Source organism: Ammospiza caudacuta, chromosome 5, assembly GCF_027887145.1.
Source record: "Ammospiza caudacuta isolate bAmmCau1 chromosome 5, bAmmCau1.pri, whole genome shotgun sequence".
Lineage (NCBI taxonomy): Eukaryota > Metazoa > Chordata > Aves > Passeriformes > Passerellidae > Ammospiza > Ammospiza caudacuta.
Genome location: NC_080597.1, coordinates 10,166,919 through 10,183,473, shown reverse-complemented (window position 1 = coordinate 10,183,473; position 16,555 = coordinate 10,166,919). Strand labels below are relative to the sequence as shown.

At 36.9% G+C, this 16,555-nt stretch overlaps 1 protein-coding gene across 3 annotated transcripts in view; it reads right to left on the bottom strand.

Moving 5' to 3' along the window:
* The window catches only part of GNPTAB (N-acetylglucosamine-1-phosphate transferase subunits alpha and beta), a 40,596-nt gene that overhangs the window by 13,805 nt on the left and 10,236 nt on the right, over positions 1-16,555 (bottom strand). For all 3 annotated transcript variants that reach the window (XM_058804681.1, XM_058804680.1, XM_058804682.1), the window contains exons 3-11: positions 15,434-15,553; positions 13,714-13,755; positions 12,787-12,992; positions 12,025-12,089; positions 11,695-11,829; positions 5,639-5,800; positions 3,791-3,970; positions 2,662-2,832; positions 866-989 (exon numbers count right to left, since the gene is read on the bottom strand). In XM_058804681.1, coding sequence (XP_058660664.1) covers positions 866-989; positions 2,662-2,832; positions 3,791-3,970; positions 5,639-5,800; positions 11,695-11,829; positions 12,025-12,089; positions 12,787-12,992; positions 13,714-13,755; positions 15,434-15,553 — 1,205 coding nt within the window. The remainder of the gene's footprint in view (positions 1-865; positions 990-2,661; positions 2,833-3,790; positions 3,971-5,638; positions 5,801-11,694; positions 11,830-12,024; positions 12,090-12,786; positions 12,993-13,713; positions 13,756-15,433; positions 15,554-16,555) is intronic.

Genomic DNA, 16,555 nt, shown 5'->3' with positions numbered 1-16,555 from the left:
GTCTTGATTTTGCAGTCTCCTAGAAAGGCATCACTTCCTCAATTTGGGAGTACCACTTCATTTTATTACACTGCAGTCCTGAAAATTTGGTCCAGGAACTAATAGGGCAGCTTCACAATCCATTATATGGATTAGGAGCCCAAGTATATAATACTTGGTATATTAATAAATAAGTTATTATATTAATACATCAATTATTAATATAATACAAATAATATAAATAAATATTCTTTATCTTATCTATAGAATATTTATATAAAATATTGTTATATATGGTTGTTATATATAATATATATAACTATATTATAAATATTACATATAACAATTATATATAATATATATAACAATTATATATATATATAATATAATATATATTATATATAATGTTATACAATAATATTATATAACAATATAAAGATTATATATATTATATATAATTTTATATATAATATTTATAATATAGTGATTATTGGATATTAATATAAAATAATATAAGTATTTTGTATATTATTATATATGATGTGTAATTATATATAATTATAATAATTAATATATAAATCGTATATATTAATATGCTTAATATATTTAGCATATTAATATATAATAATTAAAATTTCAAAACTCCTCCATTCAGCTAGTCAAATTTGATACCTAAAGAAAGATTATCCTATGCCTTATTATTTCCTGTCATTCTCCATAGAAATTTGTAGTTTGCAATAAATAAGGTTCTAATCTGTAAGTCAACTTTTTTTTATTACTAAAGGAGGCAAATACTGCAGTTATATGAAAAAGGCAAATTACAGAATTATTCCTGTAAGGAAAAACAAACAGCTCGCTTTTCCTAAATTCAACATTGCTGTCTTACCAATGCAATCACCTCCATCCCAATCACATGCTGAGTTATTACAGGCTTTATCACAGTAACCATCTTTAATCCATGAGCCAGGACATCCCTCAGCACAGTTTGGCACAGGCCAAGTCAAGTACACCTGAAACAACATCAAAGTCTGAGACAATGACTGGCAAATTGAAGTCAACTGAGCTTGTTTCTTTGAATATGGAGATTTACAGTAATGTCTCCCTGTGTGCAGTGCCTTAAGATTTCACAGAACTTTGTAAATAGAATTTAAACTCCATTTTCTGTAAAGCAAATGTTATCCCTTTCAAAAGGAAGGAAGAACTGAAGATTACGCAAGGCCAAACAGGCAGAACAAAGCAGCAACAGGCAGAATTGGAAAGTAGAACTTCCCAAATCTACTTCTGCAAACCACATCCCAATTAAAAATGAATATCTTCTCTTTTGTCAGATAGGAAGGGTGAACTTAAACTCTGAAATAGCTCTGCAGTTCACTCATTCTCCTGACTCAAAATGTTTCTTCATTACTAACTAGTCATGAGATGAGCAGCACATGTTGAACATAATCCCTGAAGCATCTCATCCTCTATGACTTAAATAATCCTAAGAATTGGCAGGATAAAAAAAAAAAGTGTGCATGTGTGTGTTCTTTCAACTGAGGAGGCATTAAAAACCCCACATATTCTCCTTTAGAATTTATTGTTTCAAGATTTTAACAGCACATCTTCCTACAGTTATACTTGCTGATCAGGTTATCACAAACAACACTGCACCTAAGCTGACTTCATCATCACAACTGGGATGAATAACTAAAGAACAATACAAATGCTGTAACAATATGGTTTTGAAGTTATATGTCTCCATTCTTAGAGATTTAAAACAACTAAAAGCCTCCTAACATCCCCAGGCACCGAAACAGTTATTTTAATGTAGCTTAAACTAATTTTGCCCTTCTGTATTTGTGTGTATTTTATGCACATCTGCCTGCATAAAATGTTTAATTCATTGGTCTCTGGTGCCTTGTGTACCCACTGCTTTAATAGAAAGAATAATACATAAATCCTCATTTTTTTCCTCCATGTCACTCTTGTAGATCAAGCTAATGGATGAAAACCCTGCTGGCAGCCAGAGTGTTTATGCATAACTATTGCTAATGTTTCCTCAGCCTGTTTTCCTTGCTTAAATCCCAGTTGTTGACAATGGGTTTACTGAAAGACTAAATTAATTTACATTCATAAACCTGGAACAATATATATTATTTTAGCAATTATATACATTGAGTATATATATACATACATACATATGTATGATTATATACAAATTGGGCAAAGATATTATGGGTGTCTAAACAGAGGCAATTAATGGTAAACTTAGGACCAGTTTAAATGTCATCTGACCTCAGTGTTCCCACAGAAAAGACAATTCTTGTTTGAGTATTTCCCACCAAAAAAAAAATTGCAAGGAAGGAGGACTGGCAACTGCCAAACACCACATCAGTCTTACCAGTGCTCCAACAGGAAGTAAGAGAATTAGAGAATAACACTGAAACTAAAGTGAATCCTGACAGAGGAACCACTATAATCACCCAAATGTAGAAGTGAACATGAAAAAGCATACATATTAATACAGAGAAGAGCCTTCCACACCCTGAACCTTAGCCAACAGTTCTCTAGTTAAGAACAGTGAACCTTTAGAAATAAAAGGGGGAGTTAATGCTCTCCTTTTCAAAGTAGCATTCTTTTCACTTTTATCATTACAGAAGAAAAATTGTACTTCTGCTAAAATATCTTGTCATAAACGCTTACCTTTTGACCTTTAGAGTGACTGTAAAAATCATCAGGCCAAACATCCTTCCCAAACATAACATCATCATTGAGATAAATAAACTTCTGAGAAAGGCCACTGATACGATGAATATGACTTTCAATAGCTGGTGAACTGAAGGTAGGCAAGTGACTCACATTCTGAAATATTTCCTGAAACAAGAAAATCCCCAATAACCAAAAACTGTTTCAGTCAGGTGCACAAATACTTGATAGTTATTTACTAAAAAAAAAATAGCAAGAATGAGGATAAATGCAAAAGTAAAAAGATATTAAAGCAAAGGAAAAGAATACTTGAATAACTACTTTTTTTCCCACACAAAACCATTTTTAGTTCTTCTGCTTAACTAAGAAATTGCACCTGATTGCTCACGAAGTCACAAATTTTCACACACTCCTTTCAGTGAGTACTGGACCAGGCTCAGAGTACACATTTATAATTCTCATTAATTTCAGGCTGCACAAAATTTCTAGCAAACTGAACCTGTCACAGCATTCAAAAAGTTAGGATTGCTCCATCTTATTCAAGTAACTTCACCAGTAGACAGCAGAACAAGTTGAATAAGTAGCTCTTTAGCACTTTGATTGTGCAGAATTCCTATGGCATGTTCAGATACCAGAAGTACTCCTCAATTTCTAACATGCTCCTAGAGGATTTGGTTTCACTTATTCAGGAAGCTTGAAGGACCTCTCTTCCCTTTTTAAATAACATTTCGAGAATGCATAGCTACTTTTTTTGTAGCCATCTTCCTAGTTCCAGTAATTATAATCCATCCTGTCTCAACACAAGCGTATTAGGTTATTACTGGTTCTGAGAGACTGCTTACAGATTCAGATTCCATTTTCTTCTCCCCAGGTTTTTATAAATAGACTCTCTAAGGAAATTAGACATGGGTATATGTTAGCTGAAGGTTCAATATTTGAAAGAGTGTACTAAATACAGGGTTGATATATGTTCAGCTATCTGTTCAGCCCAAATAGAAGGATATACATGATAAGACCACGGGTGAGAGAGGGAAGAGGCTGTCACCTTCATCCAAATAACTGCATTTCAAATCAAACAGGATATCTTTGCTGGCCCTTTCAGAGTGGCAGTGCTGTTGAATTCTACCTGGTGTGTGACTATAGTTATGCGAGGATTATCCAGGTTAAGCCAGGAAGGGATCTGCCCGTTGGTGACGATGAAGATGTGCCGCACCCAGGGCGCGTGCCTCTCTATCGACCGCAAGGAGTAGCGCAGCTCCTCGTTGTCCTCGAAGCGGCTGGCAGAGACATCTTCATCCTGCTTGGACTACAAAAAGAAAAAAAAAATATTTTCTTAGGTTTTAAATAGGGCACTAAAGTTCTGATCCAGCTAGGTAAGGACACTGTGCTTTGGCATATGGGTGCATAAGCACTCAGGACTTGGAAATTCAAAAATAAAAAGCACGTTGATAATGATCATTATTTTTATAAAGAATCATATTCTTCCAAATTATCGAGGTGAACAATACAGTGTTCTGACATCATTGGCTGAGCACCTGGTATCATTAGGATGTCTGCTGACCATGCTGAAAGAAGTTCTTGAAGAATGAAGCAGAAAAAACACCCCCTCCTGCATTTCAAACCAGTAACATCACCTTTCAGAAATCCAGTTTCAAGTTCATTGCATCATGAGCTGTATATAAATGTCACCTAATATAGATATACTGGAAGTGTCATGATGTAGCTGCTCTTCAATTATCCCCTGCTCTATTATTTGAAAGAATCTAAGCAGGAGAAAATTAACAGAACTTAGCCTAATATTCATTATCAAATAGCCAAATGTTTCCATATATTTTTATTAAATAGAAAACTGTTCAGTTAGAAACTTATCAGTTAGGTAACAAAATTAAGTTTATGACACTGGAACATGCTTCTTTTCACTTTTATGAAAGCTAAATGACTTCTCCTAAAACCAACAAGTAAGGCTGCCTAAAAAGAACTTTTCTAAAGCCCAAATGAAACAGAAAATTCAAGAAAATAGTTGAATGCTTAATAATTACCATTTTCGCTGCAGATTCTACACACTGTACAGAAGTTTTCTAATATGTACAGTAACACAGCTTTCACATTCACAAAAGAGTAATGACTGAAAACATTTTAGCAGCACCAGCAGCCATTGGCTAGGTACCTACTCACAAAATTAACCCCAATTTCAACATGGAGAAATATAAAGTTTGAGCTCAGGGTTGGTATTAACCAGGAAGAATTCCCCAAAAGCCCGGGTCACAGGATACGAAGACAGACAACAAGCTTTTCAGGAGTGGGCACACTAACCATGCCACTTGACATTTACCATTAAAAATTAAATTCCACCACAAGGAAAAACCCAAAGACTAAAGAATATCTTATCTTGAAACAGACACCTTGTTATTTAATTTCCTGTTCTTAAACCGAACATCCTTCATTGTACCAAAAGCATTTAAAGTAAACCTCCTTTCCTTACAGACATCTCTCTGTATTTCAGGACTTCAACATTTTTGAAAGAGAAGCCATTAGCCCTTGCTCAGCATAAATGATGCTGTAAAGCAAAAAATGTTTAAGGAATATATTGGGAACAAGACAATCATGTTTGTTCAAAAAACCCTCTAATCTCCCCACACAAGAAGCCTGCTTATCTGCCAGTCAGGTTTAGTGAAGCCTTTCAGGACTTTACTACACACAACTTTATCAGAATATATGCAGAGGGCAACATTTTTCACTTAGTAGAGAACATGAAAACTTAATTTAAGTATCACAGTGTTTGATCCTTCTTTCCCACTTATTTGAGAATTGGACAGTGTTCTTGTGATATCTTCTGACAAGCTAATAAATATTTGATTCTTAATACTTCCAAGCCTCTGGAAAAAATCCCTTGTTCCTTGTCATTGACTAGTTAGCCTCTGTTTGCAGTTGTAAAATGTTGTAGCATTTACCTGCTGTAAGAGAATTTACCCACCTGACTGACAGAGCTGAGGTCCCACAGCAAATAAGCAGGATTAAGTGTCAGTTCTTTCCCATCTATAGTCATGTTCTTCTTTGCTTGCTTGCTCAGTTCTTGGAAACCCTTGGGGTTATTCAGTTGTAAGAGAGCCACACTGGCTTCTGAATAGAGCTGCAACTATACAAGCAGAAAAAACAACTCCAGCAGCACTCTTCCATCTTTTTGTTGTATTATTTTTACTAGTTTCTTAGAAGAATGACTGGTAAGCATTGCTTTTTAAGAGCTACAATTTCGTAACAACACAAAAATAGGTAGGTAGTAAAATGGGACCTAAAAAACATTTAAAGATACAAAACATTATGCTTATTTTTCACTTTATAAAGTAAATGTCTCTTTACACAATGATCCAGCAATGGTAAATTTTTCATGTTTTAAATATTTCAGGAGTAAACAAATAGTAAGTCCCCATCCATTCTCTGTCACTCCAAAAACAGAATTCATGTTTTATCAACACTATATTATGTGATGGAAATAATTGTCCTTTTTTTCCCCCCATCTTAAACAAGGAATGATCTTCCCAGAAAATTGGGGCACTGATGTATTGTCACTGTCAGAAGTGTGAAACATTCAGAATGGTTTACAGTTAGTTCAACCTACAGCTCTGAAATCTGAGATACAAAGGGCTCCAGAGCTAATCCATGTGGGTCTCCAAGCCCTTAGTGCTGGTTGCCAATGTGCTGCTAAGGTCATTTCTTAGTTGTGGACTGTTTGATCTGCTGGCTGTTTTCATCTCCTGCCACCAGTAAGTCTGTATATCAGATCTCATAATGCACAGGATCAGGGCTTGCACTACACACCCTAACAGTGAGTGTAGGTTACAGATCACAGGGCATCAAAGCAGCTCCCCAAAATATGGCATAACCCAATAAATGCTGTGTTTACCATACAGAGTAAGATGAGCAGACCCAATCAAGCTAAAAGCAGGACTGCACTTTGATTTTCCAAGTGTGTGCATTCAACAGTCTAATTAAGAATAAACACAGTTAATCATTAATATTTATTTGATGCTATGCTTAATTTTTGTTCCTTCAGGCAACATAAGACAACCACTTCCACCAAATTTTCAGTGTAAATGCAATTCATAAGCTATCAAATTTGAATAATCATGTTCAAAAAAACCCAAAAACATCACAGTTCCCATCGTAACAATTCTAAGTGGTTTTATTTTTTTTTTAAATCTGATCCTTTCTGCTCATTTTAAAACAACACTTGTCCCAGAGTTAGCAGCCCTTCCCCTAGCAAGACCAGCTGTTCCACTTGTGACATTTTAAAGCTGTTGATGCTTTGACTCATGTGCTATTTGAGATCTTTCAATCTGACTTATGAGGCCTGTCATTAGAAAAATCTGATAAATCTCAGACCTTCCAGGGAATCATCTGAACTTATGGGTGGAAAGGATGGCTTCAGTAGCTGAATGGCTGCGGTATGGTTACTGACTGCAGGCAGCAACCTCCAAAAATATCAGCACTGAAATGCTGCAGATTGCAAAGCTGCCAGCACTGGGCATGTGCTTTATTTAGCAATACAACGGTGTCACACTGCCCCTTAGAATCTCTCTCATAAATCACACATACAACAAACCAAAAATATTACCATGTTAGAGCTTTGAAAGCATGTGAGAACATTTGGTTTCTCTTTAACTTGCTCCCAAACTTGGCAAATTGAGTACCTGTACTACAAACTCCTACTTAGATTTATAACAAACACTTACCCCCCCACTAACATAGCATGTATGCTGTAGTTTTTAATTTATAATATTCCAAGCACATACAGGAAGCAGTGGAAAAAGATGTTCCATTTCTCAGTATCAGAGTTTAGCTAACCCCTGCACTGAATAGACCATTTTGATTACATCAAAGTGGGTTTTTTCCAGTGATACCTTTTGAAGAAACCAGTCTTTTCCTAAGCAGACTTCCAATAAAGTTAGACTACAGTGAAGTTATCTGGTGAAATAACTAATTAGATTCTAATAAATTTCAAGTTCTGCTCCAAGCATTTTGTTGCTGGTACATACAAAATGAAATTGTCTCCTGGTAGATTTTTTTAACATCTCACAGGTATCAACCTCCTCTCTGTAGGGATGGCTGCAATCACCCATTCCCTTAAAATATTACCTTCCAGAGAACATCTTCATCCTGCCATAACAGGTCAGCAGATCCAAAGGCATTGTGCAAACAGAACAGAAGAGCAAGAAGGTAGATGCAGAGAGTCAGTGTGACCAGGTGAGCCTCTGCTAATGCAGGTGGGCTGAGAACTCACCTTGCAGGCACACATCCAAACCACCACTGGGACATATTTTTACCACATACTTGAACAGACAGGAAAACTGCATTATTTCCACCAGGGAGCTTGAAATGCATGCTCTCCAGCATGGAGCCAGCATGTTTCACTCCTAGCTTGCTAGACTAGGAGCCAGATGAGCTCAGACACCCCATGCAGAAGTAAACATCTTCATTTCCACTTTCTCAAGGTAAGAGGCCTCAAGAGTCTGAGATGGGACTTAAGATTCCTAACCAGTCCTTAAATGATTATACCTTATCTTCTTAATGAAAGCTGACTATTAAGGAAAAAAGAAGCTCCCCTTTTCCCACTCCAGCGTGGCTATTAGGAAAACTCATATGCCTACATAGCAAGGGAAAGGAAGCGTATGCCGAAGAGTTACAAAAAGCTTTACAAATACAAACCACTGTTGTCTTTACAAATGTCTCATGTGGTCTTTTTAAGATGACACAGTAGAAGGGTCATTTCTGAGTCAAAATTAATGAAATGCCTTAGGGTTTTTTTTCTACAAAGTTTACTTGCTACATCTGTGTGATCATAACACCATCTCCTGGAGCCACCTGTTTGCTCCAGAAGTACTGATGAGCAGCAGTAAGGATCCCAAATCCTGCATCCTCCAGTGAGGACAGAAAACACCCAACATCACTGTGCCTGCAGTTTCCCATGTGGCTTTAATGACTTTGTCTTACTAATGGAAGTAAGACATTTCTAAGTTTCTAACTTGTCTATATTATGTATGTGTGTGTGCATGTGGATTAAAGGACATGACATTTTGCAAAGAGGGAGAGCTACAAGCTCTTAGTTTGTCCTTGAAGCAATCAAGATACTAAATCTTGAAGGAAAAAAAAAAAAAATCTACTTTCTCCAAAAATTTTGTACACTACTCTGTACAATTTCAGCAAAAAACTGTTAGCATGACAGCCTCAACAAACCCAAAAGCAAAGAAATCAAGTTCTTAAACAAATGTAGTTTTTAAATTACAAGCATCTCTTTAGGCTGAATAATAGTCTCCTTTAGAAATGTAGTTAAGGCTGGGGGCAGGGGGGAAGTGAAAATGAAATATTCAGCTGTTCCTCACATATAGGTCCAAGGGAAGGTCTTAAAGAAACAGCTCAGCAGCCATCAGCTGCACAACCAGAGTAACACCTCCATCTAGTGGCTTCCTAACACTCAGTTAAGAACACACGGACAATAAAAAGCTGTCAAATATCACTTTCAATTTCATCTGTCATAACATCCGACCTACAACAACAAATGTGACCAGCAGACACACTGCCACTTAACTTTCATCTTGAAATAAACTCCCCTATCATTACATTACAGTGTACATAAGTACAGGTCATAAGTACAAAAAACTTAACAGAAAGAATTCACCTTGAAAATAGATCCATTATATCACGAATCTTCACATTTTAATCACCTCTAGTTGAGCTCAACTGCTTTGCTCAGATATTTAAAGTTTCAGAGGAACTATCTGGTCTAGATGAACCAGTTTTGGTCTTCCTTGGATTTAGAAATTATTTCAACCAAACTAAAGCAATCCAAGCAAAACAGCATTATCAACATGCAAGACAAATGCACCAATAACTACACTCCTTCCTTTCTCACCTTTCTTCTCTTCTAACAGCAGCATTGTTCAAAGCTTTTATTATTATTTACTTGCGGTGTTGAAGCAAGACACAGCCACTAAAAGCACACAGAAACCCATTAAACATCAGGAGGCATCTATGAGACAAAAGTCTAGTTCAAGCTCAGGTGCAACTTTCCTCTTCTCCACCAAGCATCTCACATCACTTCAGAGATTCCAGAAAGGATAACAAGAGAGGAAGTGCTGCAAATGTCAGTAGAGACTGTAAATAATCACCCTTTTTTTCTACTTAACTGTAGCAATAACCTAGCATCTCCCCTTGGTAAGAAGAAAACCACACTTGGCCATGTTTACCATTACTGCCTACCTACCATATCCACTGAAAGAAGAACTGACTGTGAGCTCAGAACCTACCAAAGGCTTCTATGGAAATAGCCACATCCACACTTGATGTAAAAGCCTTTATGCATGAAAATAAAACATTTCTTACCTTCACATACACAAGTTTCTTCATAACATACATGAATTGCTGCTATCAAAAATAGAGGACTGGTTGGGAAAGAATTCACTGCTCTGACCACACAGGGTATAATAATCCTGATCTAATTGCTCTAAAGCATCCACCAGGAAAAGAAATAGACAGCAAAGATGACTGGAAAGAAAACCACAAAATATTGTGGATACCTGAGAAAAAATTGTGCTTATACAGATAAACACAATTTATATCTGTACATATTAACAGTGTCTATATCTGCCTAACCAAATTGCAGAAGAGGAGCTCTTAGGAACATTCACAGTGGCAACACTGAGATAACACATCATGGAAAAGGGAACCAGCACAAATAGATGACACATGACCAATGACAAATTTAAAAACACAACTAAGGGTAAGGAAAAATCATATAAAAAGATAATAGGCACAAGATGTCACTTCCATAAAGACACACAAGGAGATGGGAAACATATCTAAGACACCCCAGAGATGCACCATTTATGTTCATCTGGACAGCAATGAACCATATGAATATCCTCTGTTATTAAACTGCTGTGACACTAGACATCCAAAGTCAAAAGAAAATACCTATTTAAGCTTCAATAAGTGCTTAAAAACTCCCTCTATTAATTTTTTTTAGGGCATGTAGCAAGAGAGGCACAAATGTGCTTACTCTGCAAGGTTTCTGCCTCTAGCAAGGCCCCAAGTCAGCTAACACAAGTTGAGACAAGAAAGAATTTCAGATTGCATTATGTTGGAGTGTGACCAGCCTAGGAAAGGAATTACACAAGATACACAAGAAAGGAATTACACAGAGTGCATGAGTTGTTAGCCTAGCCTACCAAAAGAAAAAAAAAAAAAAACAGAAAAGGGAAAAGGACTTCATGTTCATTTGAGCACCAAGAACAAGCCACAAAGTGAATTAGCCCATATTACAGGTGTACATCAGACTAATGAGAACAAATTACTGCCATCCCATTCATTACCCTGCTAACTCCTCCTCTTCCACAAACTCCTTGGCCTCAATCCCCAGCCTCCACCCCACGAATCACATCTCCCTCCAGTACAAAAGCCAGTGATTTTAAAAAATTTCTTAAGGTTCCACCTATCCATTAAACCGTACTGAAACTTTAACAGGTGCCCAAATAGCAGGGGAGAAGAGAATGCACTGAATGGCAATCACACAAGTTGTTTTCTGCTGCCTTGCAGCTGGGTCAGCCAAAGTGCAACTTGTTTCAGAGCCTACAGAGCACATGGCAGAGAGAAATGCAGCATTCAGTGCTGTTACTGTTAAGAGAGCTAAGAGGGAAGAAAAAAGCTAAGAAACTACATAAACAAAAGTCACATTAAACAAGCTAGTGATCTAGAATTCTACAGCTGAGAGAAACTGATAAAGCTGCCTTTTAATCAGCTGTAGGCTAGGAAATGTAATCCTAAGAACATGCAGTCATAGAATGAACAGTTGGTATTTTGCAGGCAACTCTTTGAGTCACTATTTGCTACTCTTCACCACTCAAGGAAGAAACACAAAATAGCCCAGATTAGTCTCAGAAATATCCTAAGTCTCTAAGGTGGGTGAGATTCTGCACCTGAGCCATTCCAAAAGACCAGTACAACCAAGGGACTCTTTCCCCCTTACCAGAGCCTTACCAGTTTTACTTTAGAGGCCAGGCTCTCTGGCAGTTTTGTTCGTAGCTGGTTTGTTTCTTTGAAGGTAGCTGGAAATCCACTAAGAAAGGCCAAGTCTTGCATTAATACCAGACCTGGAACTTCTTTGTCTGTTGTCTAAAAACAAGAAAAACAGGTTATAAAGACCATTTTAAAGGTAGAATAATTCACATAACAATAAAGGTTACTCTGAAAGCTTTTACTTTTTACTACATCTGAGTTATGAAAAGAGAATAGCACAGAAACTTTCTAAAAATGTACAGAATGTTTAACACATACAAAAAGTAATCAACAGATTGTCAAAGTACATACCAAGTAACCCCTCCACACTATCTGTTTGCTGTTGTCTTTTAACATTCCAGAATGGGCAGCTTCAACTAGAATACATAAAATTGCAAATCAAAAACTTGTTCCAGTATAAAGTCACTTCTTTTCTGTATCATAGTAACCAAGAAATACTTTTGTAAATTAAATATATTGGAGTATTAATAGTATGAAAAGTTGTCTTTACAAATAGTAAATAATTCTTGGTGGTAAAAGAACAGTGGTTGTACTAGTGGTCAGGAACTACATATTAAACAAAATATGAAACTTGTACCTGCTTCAAGACCTAGGATGTTAAACACATGAATAATTTTGTTTTACATTTGCCAATCCTTTGAACAAGGGCAGAACTTACCGCATATTATTCAAACTAGACTTCACAGCAATTAAAAGAGAATTTCTAAAACTAATCTTCCTCAACCTAAACCCCAGCCTCTTGAGATTATCAGAGCAACACAGATATTCAGATAGCAAACCTTTTGCAATAGCTTTCTAAAGCACAGAACTCTAATCATCTGTAATCAGTTGTCTGGGAGGTAAGCAAGCAGTATCATTAATGTCATCATTTAGAGAAACTGTTTGAGGGCAGGAGAGACACTGAACGACTTGCTAAAGTCAAACAGAAAATCAGCATCGAAGCCAGTACTGGAGAAAAAAAAAAAACAAAAAAAAAGCCCCCAAAACTATCTGACAGCAGCTTAAAAAACTTGCTCTAGAAAACTGGATGGAATCTGACAAAGAGCTTCTTACCATCCTTAGGGCTATCAAAAACAATTACAGTCACATTGGTGGAAGGATTTTTTGGTTTTACTACAAAGAACATATTGTTAGCAGCTTGTAGAGCAGGATGAAGGGATGGCAGGTCTTTCAGTGTGATGTTGGCAGGCAGTGCAGGATCCAGGACAAGCATGGGCACTTTGATGCAGTGTGTCAGCAAACATTCCAGCTGCTTCTCACTACAGAAAATACCAAAGGCATATTTAACACCACTAGGAAACTGAAAATAAAAACCAATCTTAGATGCAATGGGAAAAGTTTTTGTAAAATCTGATTAATTGTAGCATTTGCTGTGGCGAGGGGAAATTATTGATGCTTATTTTCCTGTAGAAGGCAAATATCTGACTGGTAGTATTTAGTTCATTCCCGTAACTGTTTTTTTTCTAAAGTTTCCAAGATTTCCAAGTCTGCCCATGGAAGAGACCTTATAGAAAAATCTATAAATAACAAAAGGACCAAGCTAAATGACTGGGACAGACCAGGTCCTGCTGCTTCCTGGCAGCAGAGCCACAAGAGGCACGGACACTCTTACAGACAATTATTTGCAGGGCCATGTACACAAATGGCAGCTGAAAGCACCACTGAGTTTTTAATGCATATGTACCTGGAGTTTTATGATTCAAAAGCATGAAAATTTTTTCACAGGAGCTAACCCTAAACAGTGACAGGGTTTTGTGTTCCAAACTCCAGAAACTGTTACCAGAAGCTCATTCATGTGTCACAATAACACTACTTTTTTTCAGCAATTACATTATCATTATCTCAGCTCTTGAAGTGACATAGAAAAGCCTGCATAGGGTATAGAAAACTGAACCACCCCCCAGCCAGCATCTGCTCTCAGCTAACAATGAGTAGAATATAATTTATTCCAATTTACACCCAAAACCCCCAAAAACTCACCTCTTCTTTGTTGCTTCTGTTGCATTCTTTCCAAGAATTTCCCTATTACAAAGTTAAAACAAGGATATTAAGTAACACTGAATTGACAGTGTTTCTGTCAATGAGTCTAATTGCAGATTGTTAATTGAGTCAGGGACATGCTGTCAAAGCACCAATAACCCAGATAAAAAGCTGCCAAGGCCTTGCCATTGGCCTTACCAAGGTGAGGACAGACTGACACGTGCCCTTCACTGCTCATGGGCAGTGTGGAGCTCAAAAATTCATGGCTGTGCTGAGAATTGTGGCGGCAGGACTCTTTCTTCTAACAGGAATTTATGGGGTTATCATAATGTTATTAACTTACTTAGTAGTATTGTTAGGTTACTTAACAAAAGTGAAACATACTGGTAAGAAACCAGAATGAAGTGACCTGAAACTAGGTTGACTTGATTGTTTTGCCTAACATAAATATTCTGATAAGGTCTATGAAACAGCTCTTGTTATAGCAGTGCTCATTGATTTCAAAGGACATGAAAAAAATGGTCTGCATGAGAGAGAACCAGGTGTCCCTGTAGACAGAAACATGGTACAGACACCAGTCTTATTTGTAAGCTTAATCTCAACTTTCCAAATCAGTGTAACAGAAAAAAACGTGATTTTTCCCTTCCTGAAACAGGAATCAGAGCATGAGTGATGACAAAGCTAAGCCAACTAATATTAGCTACATGAGCTGCTAGGAAAATATCAGCATAAATTTGAAAGCTTTTCAGAGCAGAGACTGTGTATGTTTAAGGTCAATGAATTTAAAGTTCTAATATTTCCAGGGTTTAGGTAAGAAAAAAAAGATCAAGAATTTCCCTTGAGATCATACTGTCAATTGAACCTAAACTTCAAGACATAGCATGCCAAAAATCAGATCAATCCACTAACTTGTGGACTTCTCATTATTCTGAACAAAATTATTATAATCTTTAAAATACAGACTTGTCCTTCCATTTAGCATATTTACTGGCCAGATTAGTTCATTCAAAACAGATTATGCGAGCAGAGTTGCTTATCAAAAATGCAATTAATGGTTACAAGACATAATCCAAGGTATCTGCAGCAGCCTGTGTTTGAAGGCTTAGATCAGTAATTTTGCAGAACTCTATAGCAAAATCTACAACAAGAAATGCAGCAATACCTGTCTTTGCTTCCACAGATAAAGGCCAACTCATACCTTTACAACATGCATAAATTATTTCCCATTTCTCAGTTTCAGTATCTGTGAGACTATGAATCTAACTAATCTAAAACCAAGAACTTAAGAAACATGTTAAGAAGCATGCTTCAGATTTTATGAAGCCCATTATAAAAAGAAATACCAGGGGGATGGGGAGAGAAAAAAGGGATGAAGAAAGGTTATATATTTGAGGCATAGTTTTACTGTTATTTACAAACTGTTACAGAAATCGATACAAAAGGACATACACAATACACAGTTTTCCACATGGCATTTTACAAATACATGACAGGACAGTCTTAATTATTATGCTTATCTTAAACAATTTTCTAATTAGACAGTACTTGACAGCTAAAAGTAGAACTGAAACAAGGTTTTGGCAATAATCAAATGAACAAGTGAGAAAATGAGCTTTTAATTTTCATGTTGAGCAACATGGGAAAAATAACAACAAAGGAAACTAGTACAGTATTAGATTGGTGCTGTCAGCTAAAGGGAAAAAATATCTAAGATTATTACCTCATTATTTTCTGTTCTTCTTCCATCTGTTCCCTGACCTGTTGCAATTCTTTGATCAGTTCCACATCTGTGCCGTTCACCCAGGTGTACACCACATCAATTGGCATGGGTAAACAAAGCCTACATAATTCAAAGGAAAGCTACATGAGCTGTTTAATATTACATTACAAGTGTTTGTGGCACCCTACAATAGCAGTTTCTGTCTAACAAGGGAAATACTTGGTGTTTGGGCAGCAAACAAGACAAAGCAAAAAGACTCTCTTCAGCTATATATATAATCATGCCTTAATTATACACAAGCCTTTGACAAAACAGCACAGACATCAACCAAAAGGACACAAAGTGGTTTTAACTGTTCAGTAACTAAAGAAAATCCTAACTTTATGCTCTGAATTTCACTAACTCAGACTCATGGCCCTGCAAACACATCAAATATTTTTCAAGTCAGTACCAAGACCTGAGCACATTCTTAACTCACCAACTACTTCAGACAGGACAGCATGAAGCATAACTTAAATCACACTTACTGTTATTTAATTGCACAGAGACAGTAAGATCTCAGCAGGACCAGGTCTCTATCCTAGGAATGTCTCTCAGATTATATTAACAGGGCATTTCATAAAACAACAATCTAATTTGGGTACACGAATTCAGACTCTAGACACGGCAGACAAATTAATTCTTGACACAACTGAATATCCTGGAGCTGTTTCTGGAGAGTTACATGCTTCCTAGCATGCATAGGCAGAAGGAAGGAGTCTGGGTACCTTTTTCCTACTTTTTAATGATAATCTCCTCTCCAAGGCCCACAGCTTTGTATCAGCAGGTACTCCAGGCTACCACCATGGGTGAATCTGAGATCTGTACAGCAGGAGGATATCCCAGTTCTTATTTTCAAAAGTTCCAGTGTCAAGCTACTTAACACCTTCCTAAACTGTAGATGGCCTAGCAAACGTTGGAGAATATCATCCTGTGACCACATGGACCTCAGCATTAAAGAGGTTTGAAGATGTTCTCTCTCCACCTACTGCATCCTTCCAAAAGCATTTAGAGAGACAGAGTTGCAGGCAGGTGTTTTGTCCACCTGCCCTTGCACAGCATGCCATGCTAGAGCTCGCACCC